The sequence below is a fragment of the Pempheris klunzingeri genome, chromosome 9 (assembly GCF_042242105.1).
Source record: "Pempheris klunzingeri isolate RE-2024b chromosome 9, fPemKlu1.hap1, whole genome shotgun sequence".
NCBI classification, from domain to species: Eukaryota; Metazoa; Chordata; class Actinopteri; order Acropomatiformes; family Pempheridae; genus Pempheris; species Pempheris klunzingeri.
In genome coordinates, this window is record NC_092020.1 from 13490802 (window position 1) to 13508082 (window position 17281).

Sequence of the window (17281 nt, forward strand, 5' to 3'; positions counted from 1 at the left end):
CATGAACAGGATAAGCCAGGACGACACTACTGGGGTTCTTTGTTCCCCATTTTAGGATAAGTGCCTTCTTTGGGATTAAATACGTGTAACCACAGACCAGAAACAGAACCAGGGGCTAAAAAACAGGATTTTCTGTTTTTTTTCTCAGACGTGTCGACGGGAACGATGGAATGGCAAGTGCTGTTGTTTATCTCGGTGCTCTCCCTCGGTGTAGCGCACGGGCAGGTCAGTTACTCTATTCCCGAGGAAATGAAAAAGGGGGCTCTAATAGGCAATGTAGCCCAGGATTTGGGTTTAGGTGTGGAACGACTGAAGTCCGGTAAAGCTCGCATTTATACTGGCAACACAGAGGAATATATTGAGCTGAAGCGAGAGAGAGGAGTCCTCCTTATCAAAGACAGAATAGACAGAGAATCTCTATGCGGTCAAACAATGCCCTGCGCGCTCCATTTTCAAATGATCCTGGAAAACCCAATGGAGTTTTACACGGTTACTGTCGAAATTACTGATATAAATGACAACCCTCCCACATTTGAGAGAGGTGAGTTGAAATATGAAATCTCCGAATCAGCTCTTACTGGAGCTCGATTCGTCTTAGAGAAAGCCATAGATGATGATGTCGGTGTAAATGGCTTGAACAGCTACGCCCTGAGGCCCAGTGATAATTTCGCCCTGAAAACCATCAGCCGAGGCGATGGGAATAAACATGTCGAGATGGTTTTACAGAAACCACTAGACCGAGAGGAACATGAGCATATTTCATTAATACTGACCGCTCTGGATGGTGGTGAACCACAGCTTTCAGGGACAATGCAGATTATTATAACGGTGTTAGACGCCAATGACAACCCGCCCATTTGTTCAAAACCGGAATATAAAGCAAGCGTTACGGAGAATGCTCCTGCCGGCACTGTGATAACTACTGTAAGGGCTACAGATAGAGATAAAGGGAATAACGGAAAAGTAACATACACCATTTCAAAATCTGGAGCCGCGGGTCTCTTTAAGATTGACGCAATCAGTGGACTATTGACCTTAACTGGAAATGTAGATTATGAAAAGAGGAGACTTTACGAGCTGGATGTCCAGGTGTCAGATCAGGGAGGATTATCTGACGCATGTAAAGTAATTGTGGATGTAACAGATATAAATGATAACCCCCCGTCCATTAACATCATGTCTAACTCAAACACAGTATCTGAGAACATGATACCGGGAACAGTTGTCACAATGCTTAATATACAAGATCCGGATTCAAACGATAACGGCAAAGTTATGTGTGTTTTAAACGAGAATATTCCTTTTGCCATCAAATCAACAACAAATAATTTCTTTACCGTTGTGACAGACAGTAAATTAGACCGAGAGAGAGCCTCTGAGTATAACATCAGTGTGACCTGCTCTGATGAGGGAGTGCCCTCCCTCTCCAGCAGCGTCACTCTCACCTTACAGATCTCTGATGTGAATGACAACGAGCCTGTTTTTGAGAGGAGCTCATATGAGGCCTACATAGTAGAAAACAACACACCAGGCCTCTCTATATTCACAGTGAAAGCCAGAGACGCTGACTGGAAGCAGAATGCGCGTGTTTCTTACCTCCTGGAGGACTCCTCTGTTAACGGAGTGCCAGTCTCCTCATATGTGTCCGTCAGTGCTGATAGTGGAGTCATCCATGCAGTGCGCTCTTTTGACTACGAGCAGATCAAAGACTTCCAGTTCCGCGTCAAGGCGCAGGATGGAGGCTCCCCTCCACTCAGTAGTAATGTGACCGTGAAAATACTGATCCAGGACCAGAACGACAACCCCCCTCAGGTTCTGTACCCAGTCCAGAGTGGAGGCTCTCTGGTGGATGAGATGGTGCCTCGTTCAGCAGATGTGGGCTACCTGGTGACTAAAGTGGTGGCTGTGGATGTGGACTCTGGACAGAATGCCTGGCTCTCCTATAAAGTGCAGAAAGCCACAGACAGGGCGCTGTTTGAAGTGGGCTCACAGAACGGAGAAATCAGAACTATCCGCCAAGTGACTGATAAAGATGCTGTGAGACAAAGACTGACTGTGATAGTGGAGGACAACGGGCAGCCCTCTCGTTCAGCTACAGTCATTGTTAACGTGGCGGTGGCGGACAGCTTCCCTGAAGTGCTGTCGGAGTTCACTGACTTTACTCACGACAAGGAGTACAACGACAACCTGACTTTTTACTTAGTGTTGGCTCTGGCTGTAGTTTCCTTCCTCTTCATCACGTGTGTGGTGGTTATTATCTCAGTGAAAATCTACAGATGGAGACAGTCTCGCATCCTGTATCACTCCAACCTGCCTGTGATTCCATATTATCCACCACGTTACTCAGACACTTTGGGGACAGGGACTCTCCAACACGTGTACAACTACGAGGTGTGCAGGACGACTGACTCCAGAAAGAGTGACTGTAAGTTCGGCAGAGCTGGTAGTCAGAACGTGCTGATAATGGAGCCCAGTTCAACAGGGACGATGCAGCGGATACAGAGTGAGAAGAGCATCCTGGATGAGCCAGACTCTCCTTTAGAGGTTTGACTGCTTTTATACCGTTTCAATGTATTTTTAATTATTCAAAACATGATAAATAAACAACATTTTGTCTTTAAGTAACAAACATGGGAGCATAGCATTTTAAAGGGCATGTTTCATCAAGGGGACAGACTTTAATGCTCTGCATAACGTTATAAATTGGTTAATTGTTCAGACATTTTTGATTCATTTCACGTGTTCATTCACCAAGGAAACTTCAACCTGTCTTACTAGAAGCCGTGCCATATTGTTTGGATGATAATAATCATTATCATCAGTCGTAGTATTAGTGCTAATAGCTGAAGTAGTAGATGAATTACCTCTTATAAGTGTGTTCAAATGTTTTCAACATCTTTCAGCACTAAGTGGCATAACATTATTTGAACCGCTTGAGCTGTTCAGCTTTGATTCACTTCAGAACTGCGGACAGCGACACAAATAGTACAACAGCATTTTCATCCCGTGTGTCAGCTGATGTTTCCACAGTTTCAAAATCGGACTTTTCTTCCGCTTTACTCACAATTTTCCTCTAATCGTTATTTGGGAACCCCTTTGATTTCCGAGTCTCTTTTTTATATATATCCAGCCTTTCAACTGGATTTTATAACTCGTATCCCTGATGCACCTGCGAGATCTGATGAACCCAGTGTTTTTAAATTGTGTTTGATATCTTCATATATATTATTGTAACGACTTCGACAGTCAATATGATTGATATCGAGCATGTCTTCCTCTTGCAATTGTTTGGAAAGTCTCAGATATTATTTAAGTGATGTATTGTAACTAAATGTCCAGGTGGTTTACATTGAGCTCTTCCCTCTGGGATTTTAGTTGGTATTGTGCAGTTTTACAGTCTGGACTCTTAGGGCCGCTGTTGACCAGAGTGTTGATGAGTGAGAGCAAGGTTGTAGCAGCGCCTCCCATGTAACATCGTCACAATACAGAGAGCACGACGGGCAAAGCTCGGACAATTCTGGCTGAGGAGCATTTTTCAAAAGAAGAGGAGAAATTTCGATTTGCAAAAGAATTGCCTCCAATGTGTTGGATATGGAGCTGCTGCTTTGAGATCTGACAGTGGAATCTAAGAGATATCTGTGTTTATTGGAATATAAGCAGACTGTGGAGCCTCGCTGGGGAAATACTCGGATAGAACAATGAATCGGCAAGTACTGCTGTTTATCTCTCTCCTTTCCCTCGACTCAGTGATCGGGCAGGTCAGCTACTCCATTCCCGAGGAAATGGCGAAAGGCTCTTTAGTGGGCAATATAGCACAAGACTTGGGTTTAGAAATGAAACGTTTGCTATCAGGTAAAGCTAAGATCTATACTAGAAACAGCGACGAGTACATCGAGCTGAACAGAGAGAGGGGAGTCCTCCTCGTCAAAGAGAGAATCGACAGAGAGGTACTGTGCACAGAGACGGCGCTTTGCGCTTTACATTTTCAGATCATTTTGGAGAATCCTATGGAATTTTACAGCGTTACTGTCCAGATCACAGATATCAATGATAATGCACCAGCCTTTGAAAAAGGTGAAATTAAGTTTAGAATAAGTGAGTCAGCGGTGATCGGGGCGAAATTTGTCCTTGAAAGGGCTGAGGATCTTGATGTTGGAATTAATGGCGTTCAAAAGTACGAATTAAAACCAACAGAAAATTTTGCTCTGAAACTAGATAATAACCCTGACGGGAATAAAAATGTTGAGATGGTGCTACAGAAGCCTTTAGACAGAGAGAAACAAGAGCAGATCTCTCTCGTGTTAACTGCTGTAGATGGAGGAGAGCCGCAGATGTCAGGAACAATGCTGATTGTCATCACAGTTTTAGACGTCAATGATAATGCCCCCGTTTTTACACAGCCCACATACAAGGCTACAGTTACTGAGAACTCACCTAAAGGCACAGTTGTTGCCACAGTTTCAGCTGCAGATGCAGATCAAGGCTCAAACAGTAAAATAACTTATTCAATCACAAATACATTAGGAAATGTAAGGAAGATGTTTGAGGTAAATGAAGGAAATGGCGAAGTGTCCTTAATTGGTAACATTGACTTCGAAAAGTCAAGACACTTTCAAATAAATTTACGTGCCAGTGACGATGGAGGACTCACAGACTCTTGTAAGTTAATGGTAGATGTGCAAGATGTTAATGACAACAAGCCTGAAATTAATATAATGTCGAAGTCAAACGTGATATCAGAGGATGCCAAAATGAATACGGTCGTTACAATGATAAACATTGAGGACCAAGATTCAGCAGAAAACGGAAAGGTGCAATGTTTTATTAGCGAAAATGTGCCTTTCAATTTGAAATCATCCACAAATAATTTCTATAGTTTAGTGACAGACAGTGATTTAGACCGAGAGAGAGCCTCTGAGTATAACATCAGTGTGACCTGCTCTGATGAGGGAGTGCCCTCCCTCTCCAGCAGCGTCACTCTCACCTTACAGATCTCTGATGTGAATGACAACGAGCCTGTTTTTGAGAGGAGCTCATATGAGGCCTACATAGTAGAAAACAACACACCAGGCCTCTCTATATTCACAGTGAAAGCCACAGACGCTGACTGGAAGCAGAATGCGCGTGTTTCTTACCTCCTGGAGGACTCCTCTGTTAACGGAGTGCCAGTCTCCTCATATGTGTCCGTCAGTGCTGATAGTGGAGTCATCCATGCAGTGCGCTCTTTTGACTACGAGCAGATCAAAGACTTCCAGTTCCGCGTCAAGGCGCAGGATGGAGGCTCCCCTCCACTCAGTAGTAATGTGACCGTGAAAATACTGATCCAGGACCAGAACGACAACCCCCCTCAGGTTCTGTACCCAGTCCAGACTGGAGGCTCTCTGGTGGATGAGATGGTGCCTCGTTCAGCAGATGTGGGCTACCTGGTGACTAAAGTGGTGGCTGTGGATGTGGACTCTGGACAGAATGCCTGGCTCTCCTATAAAGTGCAGAAAGCCACAGACAGGGCGCTGTTTGAAGTGGGCTCACAGAACGGAGAAATCAGAACTATCCGCCAAGTGACTGATAAAGATGCTGTGAGACAAAGACTGACTGTGATAGTGGAGGACAACGGGCAGCCCTCTCGTTCAGCTACAGTCATTGTTAACGTGGCGGTGGCGGACAGCTTCCCTGAAGTGCTGTCGGAGTTCACTGACTTTACTCACGACAAGGAGTACAACGACAACCTGACTTTTTACTTAGTGTTGGCTCTGGCTGTAGTTTCCTTCCTCTTCATCACGTGTGTGGTGGTTATTATCTCAGTGAAAATCTACAGATGGAGACAGTCTCGCATCCTGTATCACTCCAACCTGCCTGTGATTCCATATTATCCACCACGTTACTCAGACACTTTGGGGACAGGGACTCTCCAACACGTGTACAACTACGAGGTGTGCAGGACGACTGACTCCAGAAAGAGTGACTGTAAGTTCGGCAGAGCTGGTAGTCAGAACGTGCTGATAATGGAGCCCAGTTCAACAGGGACGATGCAGCGGATACAGAGTGAGAAGAGCATCCTGGATGAACCAGACTCTCCTTTAGAGGTTTGAGTGCTTTTATACCGTTTCAATGTATTTTTAATTACTCAAAACATGATAAATAAACAGTATTTTGTCTTTAAGTAACAAACATGGGAGCATAGCATTTTAAAGGGCATGTTTCATCAAGGGGACAGACTTTAATGCTCTGCATAACATTATAAATTGGTTAATTGTTCAGACATTTTTGATTCATTTCACGTGTTCATTCTCCAAGGAAACTTCAACCTGTCTTACTAGAAGCCGTGCCATATTGTTTGGATGATAATAATCATTATCATCAGTCGTAGTATTAGTGCTAATAGCTGAAGTTGTAGATGAATTAACTCTTATAAGTGGGTTCAAATGTTTTCAACATCTTTCAGCACTAAGTGGCATAACACTATTTGAACCGCTTGAGCTGTTCAGCTTTGATTCACTTCAGAACTGCGGACAGCGACACAAATAGTACAACAGCATTTTCATCCCGTGTGTCAGCTGATGTTTCCACAGTTTCAAAATCGGACTTTTCTTCCGCTTTACTTACAATTTTCCTCTAATCGTTATTTGGGAACCCCTTTGATTTCCGAGTCTCTTTTTTATATATATCCAACCTTTCAACTGGATTTTATAACTCGTATCCCTGATACACCTGCGAGATCTGATGAACCCAGTGTTTTTAAATTGTGTTTGATATCTTCATATATATTATTGTAACGACTTCGACAGTCAATATGATTGATATCGAGCATGTCTTCCTCTTGCAGTTGTTTGGAAAGTCTCAGATATTATTTAAGTGATGTATTGTAACTAAATGTCCAGGTGGTTTACATTGAGCTCTTCCCACTGGGATTTTAGTTGGTATTGTGCAGTTTTACAGTCTGGACTCTTAGGGCCGCTGTTGACCAGAGTGTTGATGAGTGAGAGCAAGGTTGTAGCAGCGCCTCCCATGTAACATCGTCACAATACAGAGAGCACGACGGGCAAAGCTCGGACAATTCTGGCTGAGGAGCATTTTTCAAAAGAAGAGGAGAAATTTCGATTTGCAAAAGAATTGCCTCCAATGTGTTGGATATGGAGCTGCTGCTTTGAGATCTGACAGTGGAATCTAAGAGATATCTGTGTTTATTGGAATATAAGCAGACTGTGGAGCCTCGCTGGGGAAATACTCGGATAGAACAATGAATCGGCAAGTACTGCTGTTTATCTCTCTCCTTTCCCTCGACTCAGTGATCGGGCAGGTCAGCTACTCCATTCCCGAGGAAATGGCGAAAGGCTCTTTAGTGGGCAATATAGCACAAGACTTGGGTTTAGAAATAAAACGTTTGCTATCAGGTAAAGCTAAGATCTATACTAGAAACAGCGACGAGTACATCGAGCTGAACAGAGAGAGGGGAGTCCTCCTCGTCAAAGAGAGAATCGACAGAGAGGTACTGTGCACAGAGACGGCGCTTTGCGCTTTACATTTTCAGATCATTTTGGAGAATCCTATGGAATTTTACAGCGTTACTGTCCAGATCACAGATATCAACGATAATGCACCAGCCTTTGAAAAAGGTGAAATGAAATTCAAAATTGGCGAGTCAGCGATCACCGGAGCGAAATTCGTTCTTGAAAGGGCTGTGGATCTTGATGTTGGGGTCAATGATCTTCAAAAGTACGAATTAAAACCAACAGATAATTTTGCCTTGAAGCTTCACAGTAACGCAGATGGGAATAAAAATGTTGAGATGGTGCTACAGAAGCCTTTAGACAGAGAGAAACAAGAGCAGATCTCTCTCGTGTTAACTGCTGTAGATGGAGGAGAGCCGCAGATGTCAGGAACAATGCTGATTGTCATCACAGTTTTAGACGTCAATGATAATGCCCCCGTTTTTACACAGCCCACATACAAGGCTACAGTTACTGAGAACTCACCTAAAGGCACAGTTGTTGCCACAGTTTCAGCTGCAGATGCAGATCAAGGCTCAAACAGTAAAATAACTTATTCAATCACGAATACATTAGATAATGTCAAGAAAATATTTGAGGTAAATAAGGAAACCGGAGAAGTTTCATTAATTGGCGATATTGACTTTGAAAAGTCAAGACACTTTCAAATAAATTTACTTGCAAGTGACGATGGAGGACTCACAGACTCTTGTAAGTTAATGGTAGATGTTCAAGATGTTAATGACAACAAGCCTGAAATTAATATAATGTCGAAGTCAAACGTGATATCAGAGGATGCCAAAATGAATACGGTCGTTACAATGATAAACATTGAGGACCAAGATTCAGCAGAAAACGGAAAGGTGCAATGTTTTATCAGCGAAAATGTGCCTTTCACTTTAAAATCATTGAGAAATAATTTCTTCAGTTTAACAACAGACAGTGATTTAGACCGAGAGACAGCCTCTGAGTATAACATCAGTGTGACCTGCTCTGATGAGGGAGTGCCCTCCCTCTCCAGCAGCGTCACTCTCACCTTACAGATCTCTGATGTGAATGACAACGAGCCTGTTTTTGAGAGGAGCTCGTATGAGGCCTACATAGTAGAAAACAACACACCAGGCCTCTCTATATTCACAGTGAAAGCCAGAGACGCTGACTGGAAGCAGAACGCGCGTGTTTCTTACCTCCTGGAGGACTCCTCTGTTAACGGAGTGCCAGTCTCCTCATATGTGTCCGTCAGTGCTGATAGTGGAGTCATCCATGCAGTGCGCTCTTTTGACTACGAGCAGATCAAAGACTTCCAGTTCCGCGTCAAGGCGCAGGATGGAGGCTCCCCTCCACTCAGTAGTAATGTGACCGTGAAAGTACTGATCCAGGACCAGAACGACAACCCCCCTCAGGTTCTGTACCCAGTCCAGACTGGAGGCTCTCTGGTGGATGAGATGGTGCCTCGTTCAGCAGATGTGGGCTACCTGGTGACTAAAGTGGTGGCTGTGGATGTGGACTCTGGACAGAATGCCTGGCTCTCCTATAAAGTGCAGAAAGCCACAGACAGGGCGCTGTTTGAAGTGGGCTCACAGAACGGAGAAATCAGAACTATCCGCCAAGTGACTGATAAAGATGCTGTGAGACAAAGACTGACTGTGATAGTGGAGGACAACGGGCAGCCCTCTCGTTCAGCTACAGTCATTGTTAACGTGGCGGTGGCGGACAGCTTCCCTGAAGTGCTGTCGGAGTTCACTGACTTTACTCACGACAAGGAGTACAACGACAACCTGACTTTTTACTTAGTGTTGGCTCTGGCTGTAGTTTCCTTCCTCTTCATCACGTGTGTGGTGGTTATTATCTCAGTGAAAATCTACAGATGGAGACAGTCTCGCATCCTGTATCACTCCAACCTGCCTGTGATTCCATATTATCCACCACGTTACTCAGACACTTTGGGGACAGGGACTCTCCAACACGTGTACAACTACGAGGTGTGCAGGACGACAGACTCCAGAAAGAGTGACTGTAAGTTCGGCAGAGCTGGTAGTCAGAACGTGCTGATAATGGAGCCCAGTTCAACAGGGACGATGCAGCGGATACAGAGTGAGAAGAACATCCTGGATGAACCAGACTCTCCTCTAGAGGTTTGACTGCTTTAGTGTTATTTTTACACATTGTTACAAGTGACATTTCTGAAATATAAAGCACGTTTTTTTTAGTAGAAATGATAGGGCAATGACGGGCTTCATGATCATATTCACGTTGTCTTAAATTCTCTAACCTTACTATGTAGCCATGTTAAATTATTCTATGTCTTAAAAGTCGATTCAGTCAGTGCTTTAATCTCTTCTGATGTTCAGTCTTTTAATATAGAGTAGACTGGGTATTAATATCAGTGTTGGATTCCTGTGATTTAAGTTGCTCCAAAGGCAGATAAACAACAATACATTTTTTTCTGTGTTGGCTTTACATAATCTAGGAAAGCTCTGCCCTTTGTTTCAGTACTCGATGTCCATTTACATCAACCCCTTTTTCTTACCTTTTGCTACTATACATTGACGTGTTTTCAGTAGAATATATAATGTCTTTGCAGCGAGCATTACTATCCTTTGTGGTCATCAGTCCCAGAAAGGTTTGATTATTTTGGCACATGAATCCTTGTATTGTGACAGAACCTGAGCGGTGATATCTGTCCCTAATCAGTTTGATCGTTTCAGAACATTGGACAGCGACAGTAACTTTAACTGCCTCTTTCACGTCCTCTCTGTATCCCCACTTTATGTAGTCAGGTTTGTCTGTACCTTTTTCACATTTCTGGCTGAATCGTTTCAAGCTTTTAGTCGGTATGCTGTTTTTGATGCGTTTACTCAAATTGTTTCATAATTTTACATACGACAGTATATAAATACAGCATTCCATAGTTAACCTGACTTAAAAAGTGACTGCAAACACATCAAACAGTAGCTTTGACGATATTCCGAATAGGTTTTTAAATGTATTCTCGTTACCACAGTATTTATAATCACTTGATTCAACTACAGATTTTTTTTAACTAATCCCCCTGAACAGTGATTGTTTTATGTTGTATTTCTGCAGTTTTATCATGTGAACTCTTAGGGCCGCTGTTGACCAGTGTGTCGATGGCTGACAGTAGTGTTATAGCAGCACCTCCCATCTAACATCCCCATGATAAAGAAAGAGCACGACGGGAAAGAACAGACACTCGACTCATGTCGAATATTTGAAAAGAGGACATCGACTTTTAAGACGTTTTCTGTCTTGTGTGGATTAAGCTGGTGCTAAATTAACGTTTGATACTGGGATCTATATCGGTTTTATCGGATTTGTATACACTGAATCACACGGAAACTATTCGGACAGAACAATGGATCGGCAAGTACTGCTGTTTATCTGTCTCCTCTCCGTCGACGCAGGGCTCGGGCAGGTCAGCTACAGTATTCCAGAGGAGATGGCCAAAGGATCCTTAGTGGGCAATATAGCACATGATTTAGGTATAGAAACCAAACGTTTGACTTCTGGTAAAGCTCGAATCTATACCCGAGACAGTGGTGAGTACATCGGGCTGAACAGAGAGAGGGGAGTCCTCCTTGTTAAGGAGAGAATCGACAGAGAGGCGCTCTGCAGACAGACGACGCCGTGTGCTTTACATTTTCAGATCATTTTGGAGAATCCTATGGAATTTTACAGCGTTACTGTCCAGATCACAGATATCAATGATAATGCACCAACATTTGCAAAAAGTGAAATGAAATTCAAAATTAGTGAGTCAGCCATCACCGGAGCTAAATTCATGCTGGAGAGGGCTGTGGATCTTGATGTCGGAATTAATGGCGTTCATAGATACGAATTAAAGCCAACAGATAATTTTGCCTTGAAGCTTCACAGTAACGCTGATGGGAATAAAAATGTTGAGATGGTGCTACAGAAGCCTTTAGACAGAGAGAAACAAGAGCAGATCTCTCTCGTGTTAACTGCTGTAGATGGAGGAGAGCCGCAGATGTCAGGAACAATGCTGATTGTCATCACAGTTTTAGACGCTAATGATAATGCCCCCGTTTTTACACAGCCCACATACAAGGCTACAGTTACTGAGAACTCACCTAAAGGCACAGTTGTTGCCACAGTTTCAGCTGCAGATGCAGATCAAGGCTCAAACAGTAAAATAACTTATTCAATCACGAATGCATTAGATGATGTCAGGAAAATATTTGAGATTAATGAAGAAAATGGTGAAGTTACTTTAATTGGAAACATTGACTTTGAGGAGTCTCGAAACTATCAAATAAATTTACTTGCAAGTGATGAGGGTGGACTCACAGATTCGTGCAAATTATTTGTGGATGTACAAGACATGAATGACAACAAGCCTGAAATCAACATAATGTCAAAGTCGACTGTTATATCGGAGGATGCCAAAGAAGGCACCGTTGTTACAATGATAAACATCGATGACAAAGACGCAGGTGAAAACGGAAATGTTAAATGCTTCATCAGCGAAAATATGCCGTTCACTTTAAAAACATCGACAAATAATTTCTACAGTTTAGTGACAGACAGTGAATTAGACCGAGAGAGAGCCTCTGAGTATAACATCAGTGTGACCTGCTCTGATGAGGGAGTGCCCTCCCTCTCCAGCAGCGTCACTCTCACCTTACAGATCTCTGATGTGAATGACAACGAGCCTGTTTTTGAGAGGAGCTCATATGAGGCCTACATAGTAGAAAACAACACACCAGGCCTCTCTATATTCACAGTGAAAGCCAGAGACGCTGACTGGAAGCAGAACGCGCGTGTTTCTTACCTCCTGGAGGACTCCTCTGTTAACGGAGTGCCAGTCTCCTCATATGTGTCCGTCAGTGCTGATAGTGGAGTCATCCATGCAGTGCGCTCTTTTGACTACGAGCAGATCAAAGACTTCCAGTTCCGCGTCAAGGCGCAGGATGGAGGCTCCCCTCCACTCAGTAGTAATGTGACAGTGAAAGTACTGATCCAGGACCAGAACGACAACCCCCCTCAGGTTCTGTACCCAGTCCAGACTGGAGGCTCTCTGGTGGATGAGATGGTGCCTCGTTCAGCAGATGTGGGCTACCTGGTGACTAAAGTGGTGGCTGTGGATGTGGACTCTGGACAGAATGCCTGGCTCTCCTATAAAGTGCAGAAAGCCACAGACAGGGCGCTGTTTGAAGTGGGCTCACAGAACGGAGAAATCAGAACTATCCGCCAAGTGACTGATAAAGATGCTGTGAGACAAAGACTGACTGTGATAGTGGAGGACAACGGGCAGCCCTCTCGTTCAGCTACAGTCATTGTTAACGTGGCGGTGGCGGACAGCTTCCCTGAAGTGCTGTCGGAGTTCACTGACTTTACTCACGACAAGGAGTACAACGACAACCTGACTTTTTACTTAGTGTTGGCTCTGGCTGTAGTTTCCTTCCTCTTCATCACGTGTGTGGTGGTTATTATCTCAGTGAAAATCTACAGATGGAGACAGTCTCGCATCCTGTATCACTCCAACCTGCCCGTGATTCCATATTATCCCCCACGTTACTCAGACACTTTGGGGACAGGGACTCTCCAACACGTGTACAACTACGAGGTGTGCAGGACGACTGACTCCAGAAAGAGTGACTGTAAGTTCGGCAGAGCTGGTAGTCAGAACGTGCTGATAATGGAGCCCAGTTCAACAGGGACGATGCAGCGGATACAGAGTGAGAAGAGCATCCTGGATGAACCAGACTCTCCTCTAGAGGTTAGTTGAATAATGTGGCTACGTCTCTTTTGTCTAGTTGTGCTTTAATAGTGAATCGTTGCACACTATTCCTCCTTCAGTACCTTGGACAGCTCCCCATTGTCTACATTCACAAGCACTTACAGACTGTTATATTGTTTCAGACACGTCACTTTTATTTAGTTCTGTTGGGTGTCAAAGCTGAGTGACAATTCCCTTTGAGGTTAGACCACTTTAACATTGTTATCATCCACACAGTTTTGATAGTTCACCCTTTTTGTTATGTAATAGCACATGATGGGTATGGCAATTTTAAACACTTAGAATGTGTATGAACGTTTCAATCCTTCTTACTTCATAGATATTTTGTATGATAGCTCTATTTTATATGTGTGTCATTGGTCCTTTACTTTATTGGAAACCTTACTTAGAATCAGTAAACGGGCTTTTCAGTGAGACCTGGTGTCGGTATTTGATGTAGTATCCACCTGGCTGTTCTTGTATTTAAATCTTCGTATTTTTTTCCCGTGCATATTGTTCATACACCGTCGTGATTTACTGAGTGATTGTTATGCAAGTCGTTTCATAATTAACATTAATTTATCTATTTTAAAATCCATCAGTGGCACTCTCATTTTCTTATGTTAAACTTGATACATGCAATAATCTTTTCTGCCTGAAAGCAGTTTTGATGGTCAGTAGTGCCCGACGTACGTAAGACTTTCATAATTTCAGCACCTGGGACAGCGAATCTTCTAGCCTGCTTTTTCCTCTTTGTCCCCATTTGTATTCGTTAAATCTTATTTTGTTTTTTTTTATTATTCTTCCAAACAATTTTATTTATTAATTTCCCTTTTCACACCTTTTGTTAAATGTGAGTTATGGACACATTATTATAGCTGAAGGTTCATACAAAAGGGAGAAATCAAAACCATGAACTGTTTTGAAGTGAAGGCTATTACTGCCGTGTTTCAACTTACATTCCACCTAACAGTAAACCCTCTGGACAGAGAAATTCATTTTGGCTTTCTGCAGTGTTGCATTACAAACTCTTAGGGCCGCTGTTGACCATACTGTGCACAGCTGAGACAGGGTGTAGCAGCACCTCCCATGTAACATCCTCATAATGAAAAGCGAAAACGACGGGAAAGAACGGACATTTGGTATGTGGGATATCTGACAACAGATAGAACGACATCCGATACTTTTCTGGACATTGTTTGGATAATATAGCTACTAAACGTATGTTTGACACTGGTACAGATTTCGGTTTCTGGAAAATATAACCGGACTGTGGAAGCTTACTGAAAAATACTCGGTTAGAACAATGAAAGGACTAGCGCTGCTGTTTTTCTCTTTCCTCTGCCTTGGATCGGTAATTGGGCAGGTCAGCTACACCATACCGGAGGAGATGGCGAAAGGATCTTTAGTCGGAAATATAGCACATGATTTAGGTATAGAAACCAAACGTTTGACTTCTGGTAAAGCTCGAATCTATACCAGAGACAGTGGTGAGTACATCGGGCTGAACAGAGAGAGGGGAGTCCTCCTTGTTAAGGAGAGAATCGACAGAGAGGCGCTCTGCAGACAGACGACGCCGTGTGCTTTACATTTTCAGATCATTTTGGAGAATCCTATGGAATTTTACAGCGTTACTGTCCAGATCACAGATATCAATGATAATGCACCAACATTTGACGAAGGTGAAATCGAATTCAAAATTAGTGAGTCAGCGATCATCGGAGCTAAATTCATGCTGGAGAGGGCTGTGGATCTTGATGTAGGAATTAACGATCTTCAAAAGTACGAATTAAAGCCAACAGATAATTTTGCCTTGAAGCTCCACAGTAACGCTGATGGGAATAAAAATGTTGAGATGGTGCTACAGAAGCCTTTAGACAGAGAGAAACAAGAGCAGATCTCTCTCGTGTTAACTGCTGTAGATGGAGGAGAGCCGCAGATGTCAGGAACAATGCTGATTGTCATCACAGTTTTAGACGTCAATGATAATGCCCCCGTTTTTACACAGCCCACATACAAGGCTACAGTTACTGAGAACTCACCTAAAGGCACAGTTGTTGCCACAGTTTCAGCTGCAGATGCAGATCAAGGCTCAAACGGTAAAATAACTTATTCAATAACAAATACATTAAATGATGTCAGGAAAGTATTCGAAGTAAATAAGGAAAACGGCGAAGTCACTTTAATTGGAAATGTTGACTTTGAGGAGTCCCGAAATTTTCAAATTCATTTACGTGCCAGTGACGATGGAGGACTCACAGACTCTTGTAAGTTAATTATTGATGTGCAAGATGTTAATGACAACAAGCCTGAAATTAATATAATGTCGAAGTCAAACGTGATATCAGAGGATGCCAAAATGAATACGGTCGTTACAATGATAAACATTGAGGACCAAGATTCAGCAGAAAACGGAAAGGTGCAATGTTTTATTAGCGAAAATGTGCCTTTCAATTTGAAATCATCAACAAATAATTTCTATAGTTTAGTGACAGACAGTGAATTAGACCGAGAGAGAGCCTCTGAGTATAACATCAGTGTGACCTGCTCTGATGAGGGAGTGCCCTCCCTCTCCAGCAGCGTCACTCTCACCTTACAGATCTCTGATGTGAATGACAACGAGCCTGTTTTTGAGAGGAGCTCATATGAGGCCTACATAGTAGAAAACAACACACCAGGCCTCTCTATATTCACAGTGAAAGCCAGAGACGCTGACTGGAAGCAGAACGCGCGTGTTTCTTACCTCCTGGAGGACTCCTCTGTTAACGGAGTGCCAGTCTCCTCATATGTGTCCGTCAGTGCTGATAGTGGAGTCATCCATGCAGTGCGCTCTTTTGACTACGAGCAGATCAAAGACTTCCAGTTCCGCGTCAAGGCGCAGGATGGAGGCTCCCCTCCACTCAGTAGTAATGTGACCGTGAAAGTACTGATCCAGGACCAGAACGACAACCCCCCTCAGGTTCTGTACCCAGTCCAGAGTGGAGGCTCTCTGGTGGATGAGATGGTGCCTCGTTCAGCAGATGTGGGCTACCTGGTGACTAAAGTGGTGGCTGTGGATGTGGACTCTGGACAGAATGCCTGGCTCTCCTATAAAGTGCAGAAAGCCACAGACAGGGCGCTGTTTGAAGTGGGCTCACAGAACGGAGAAATCAGAACTATCCGCCAAGTGACTGATAAAGATGCTGTGAGACAAAGACTGACTGTGATAGTGGAGGACAACGGGCAGCCCTCTCGTTCAGCTACAGTCATTGTTAACGTGGCGGTGGCGGACAGCTTCCCTGAAGTGCTGTCGGAGTTCACTGACTTTACTCACGACAAGGAGTACAACGACAACCTGACTTTTTACTTAGTGTTGGCTCTGGCTGTAGTTTCCTTCCTCTTCATCACGTGTGTGGTGGTTATTATCTCAGTGAAAATCTACAGATGGAGACAGTCTCGCATCCTGTATCACTCCAACCTGCCTGTGATTCCATATTATCCGCCACGTTACTCAGACACTTTGGGGACAGGGACTCTCCAACACGTGTACAACTACGAGGTGTGCAGGACGACTGACTCCAGAAAGAGTGACTGTAAGTTCGGCAGAGCTGGTAGTCAGAACGTGCTGATAATGGAGCCCAGTTCAACAGGGACGATGCAGCGGATACAGAGTGAGAAGAACATCCTGGATGAACCAGACTCTCCTCTAGAGGTTTGACTGCTTTAGTGTTATTTTTACACATTGTTACAAGTGACATTTCTGAAATATAAAGCACGTTTTTTTAGTAGAAATAATAGGGCAATGACGGGCTTCATGATCATATTCACGTTGTCTTAAATTATCTAACCTTATTATGTAGTATTAACATCAATGTTGGATTCCTGTGATTTAAGTTGCTCCAAAGGCAGATAAACAACAATACATTTTTTTCTGTTTTGGCTTTACATAATCTAGGAAAGCTCTGCCGTTTGTTTCAGTGCTCGATGTCCATGTACATCAACCCCTTTTTCTTACCTTTTGCTACTATACATTGACGTGTTTTCAGTAGAATAT

At 43.4% G+C, this 17281-nt stretch overlaps 5 protein-coding genes across 5 annotated transcripts in view; all 5 read left to right on the forward strand.

The window, feature by feature from the left end:
* The first annotated feature begins 144 nt into the window (after positions 1-144).
* Positions 145-17281, forward strand: part of LOC139206758 (protocadherin gamma-C5-like) — a 110369-nt gene continuing 93232 nt past the window's right edge. Inside the window, exon 1 of the mRNA XM_070836336.1 lies at positions 145-2544. Within this exon, the coding sequence (XP_070692437.1) occupies positions 166-2544 (2379 nt within the window). The 5' untranslated portion in view covers positions 145-165. The remainder of the gene's footprint in view (positions 2545-17281) is intronic.
* LOC139207549 (protocadherin gamma-A7-like) lies at positions 3699-6089 on the forward strand. The gene is made up of 2 exons (XM_070837286.1): positions 3699-4027; positions 5315-6089. Exons 1-2 carry the CDS (start codon positions 3699-3701, stop codon positions 6087-6089), a joined length of 1104 nt encoding a protein of 367 aa, XP_070693387.1.
* Positions 7238-9628, forward strand: LOC139207550 (protocadherin gamma-A11-like). Its single transcript, XM_070837287.1, has one exon. The coding sequence runs from the start codon at positions 7238-7240 to the stop codon at positions 9626-9628; it is 2391 nt and encodes a 796-aa protein (XP_070693388.1).
* LOC139207551 (protocadherin gamma-A2-like) lies at positions 10864-13257 on the forward strand. The gene has a single exon (XM_070837288.1). The coding sequence runs from the start codon at positions 10864-10866 to the stop codon at positions 13255-13257; it is 2394 nt and encodes a 797-aa protein (XP_070693389.1).
* LOC139207553 (protocadherin gamma-A2-like) lies at positions 14555-16945 on the forward strand. The gene has a single exon (XM_070837289.1). It carries the CDS (start codon positions 14555-14557, stop codon positions 16943-16945), a length of 2391 nt encoding a protein of 796 aa, XP_070693390.1.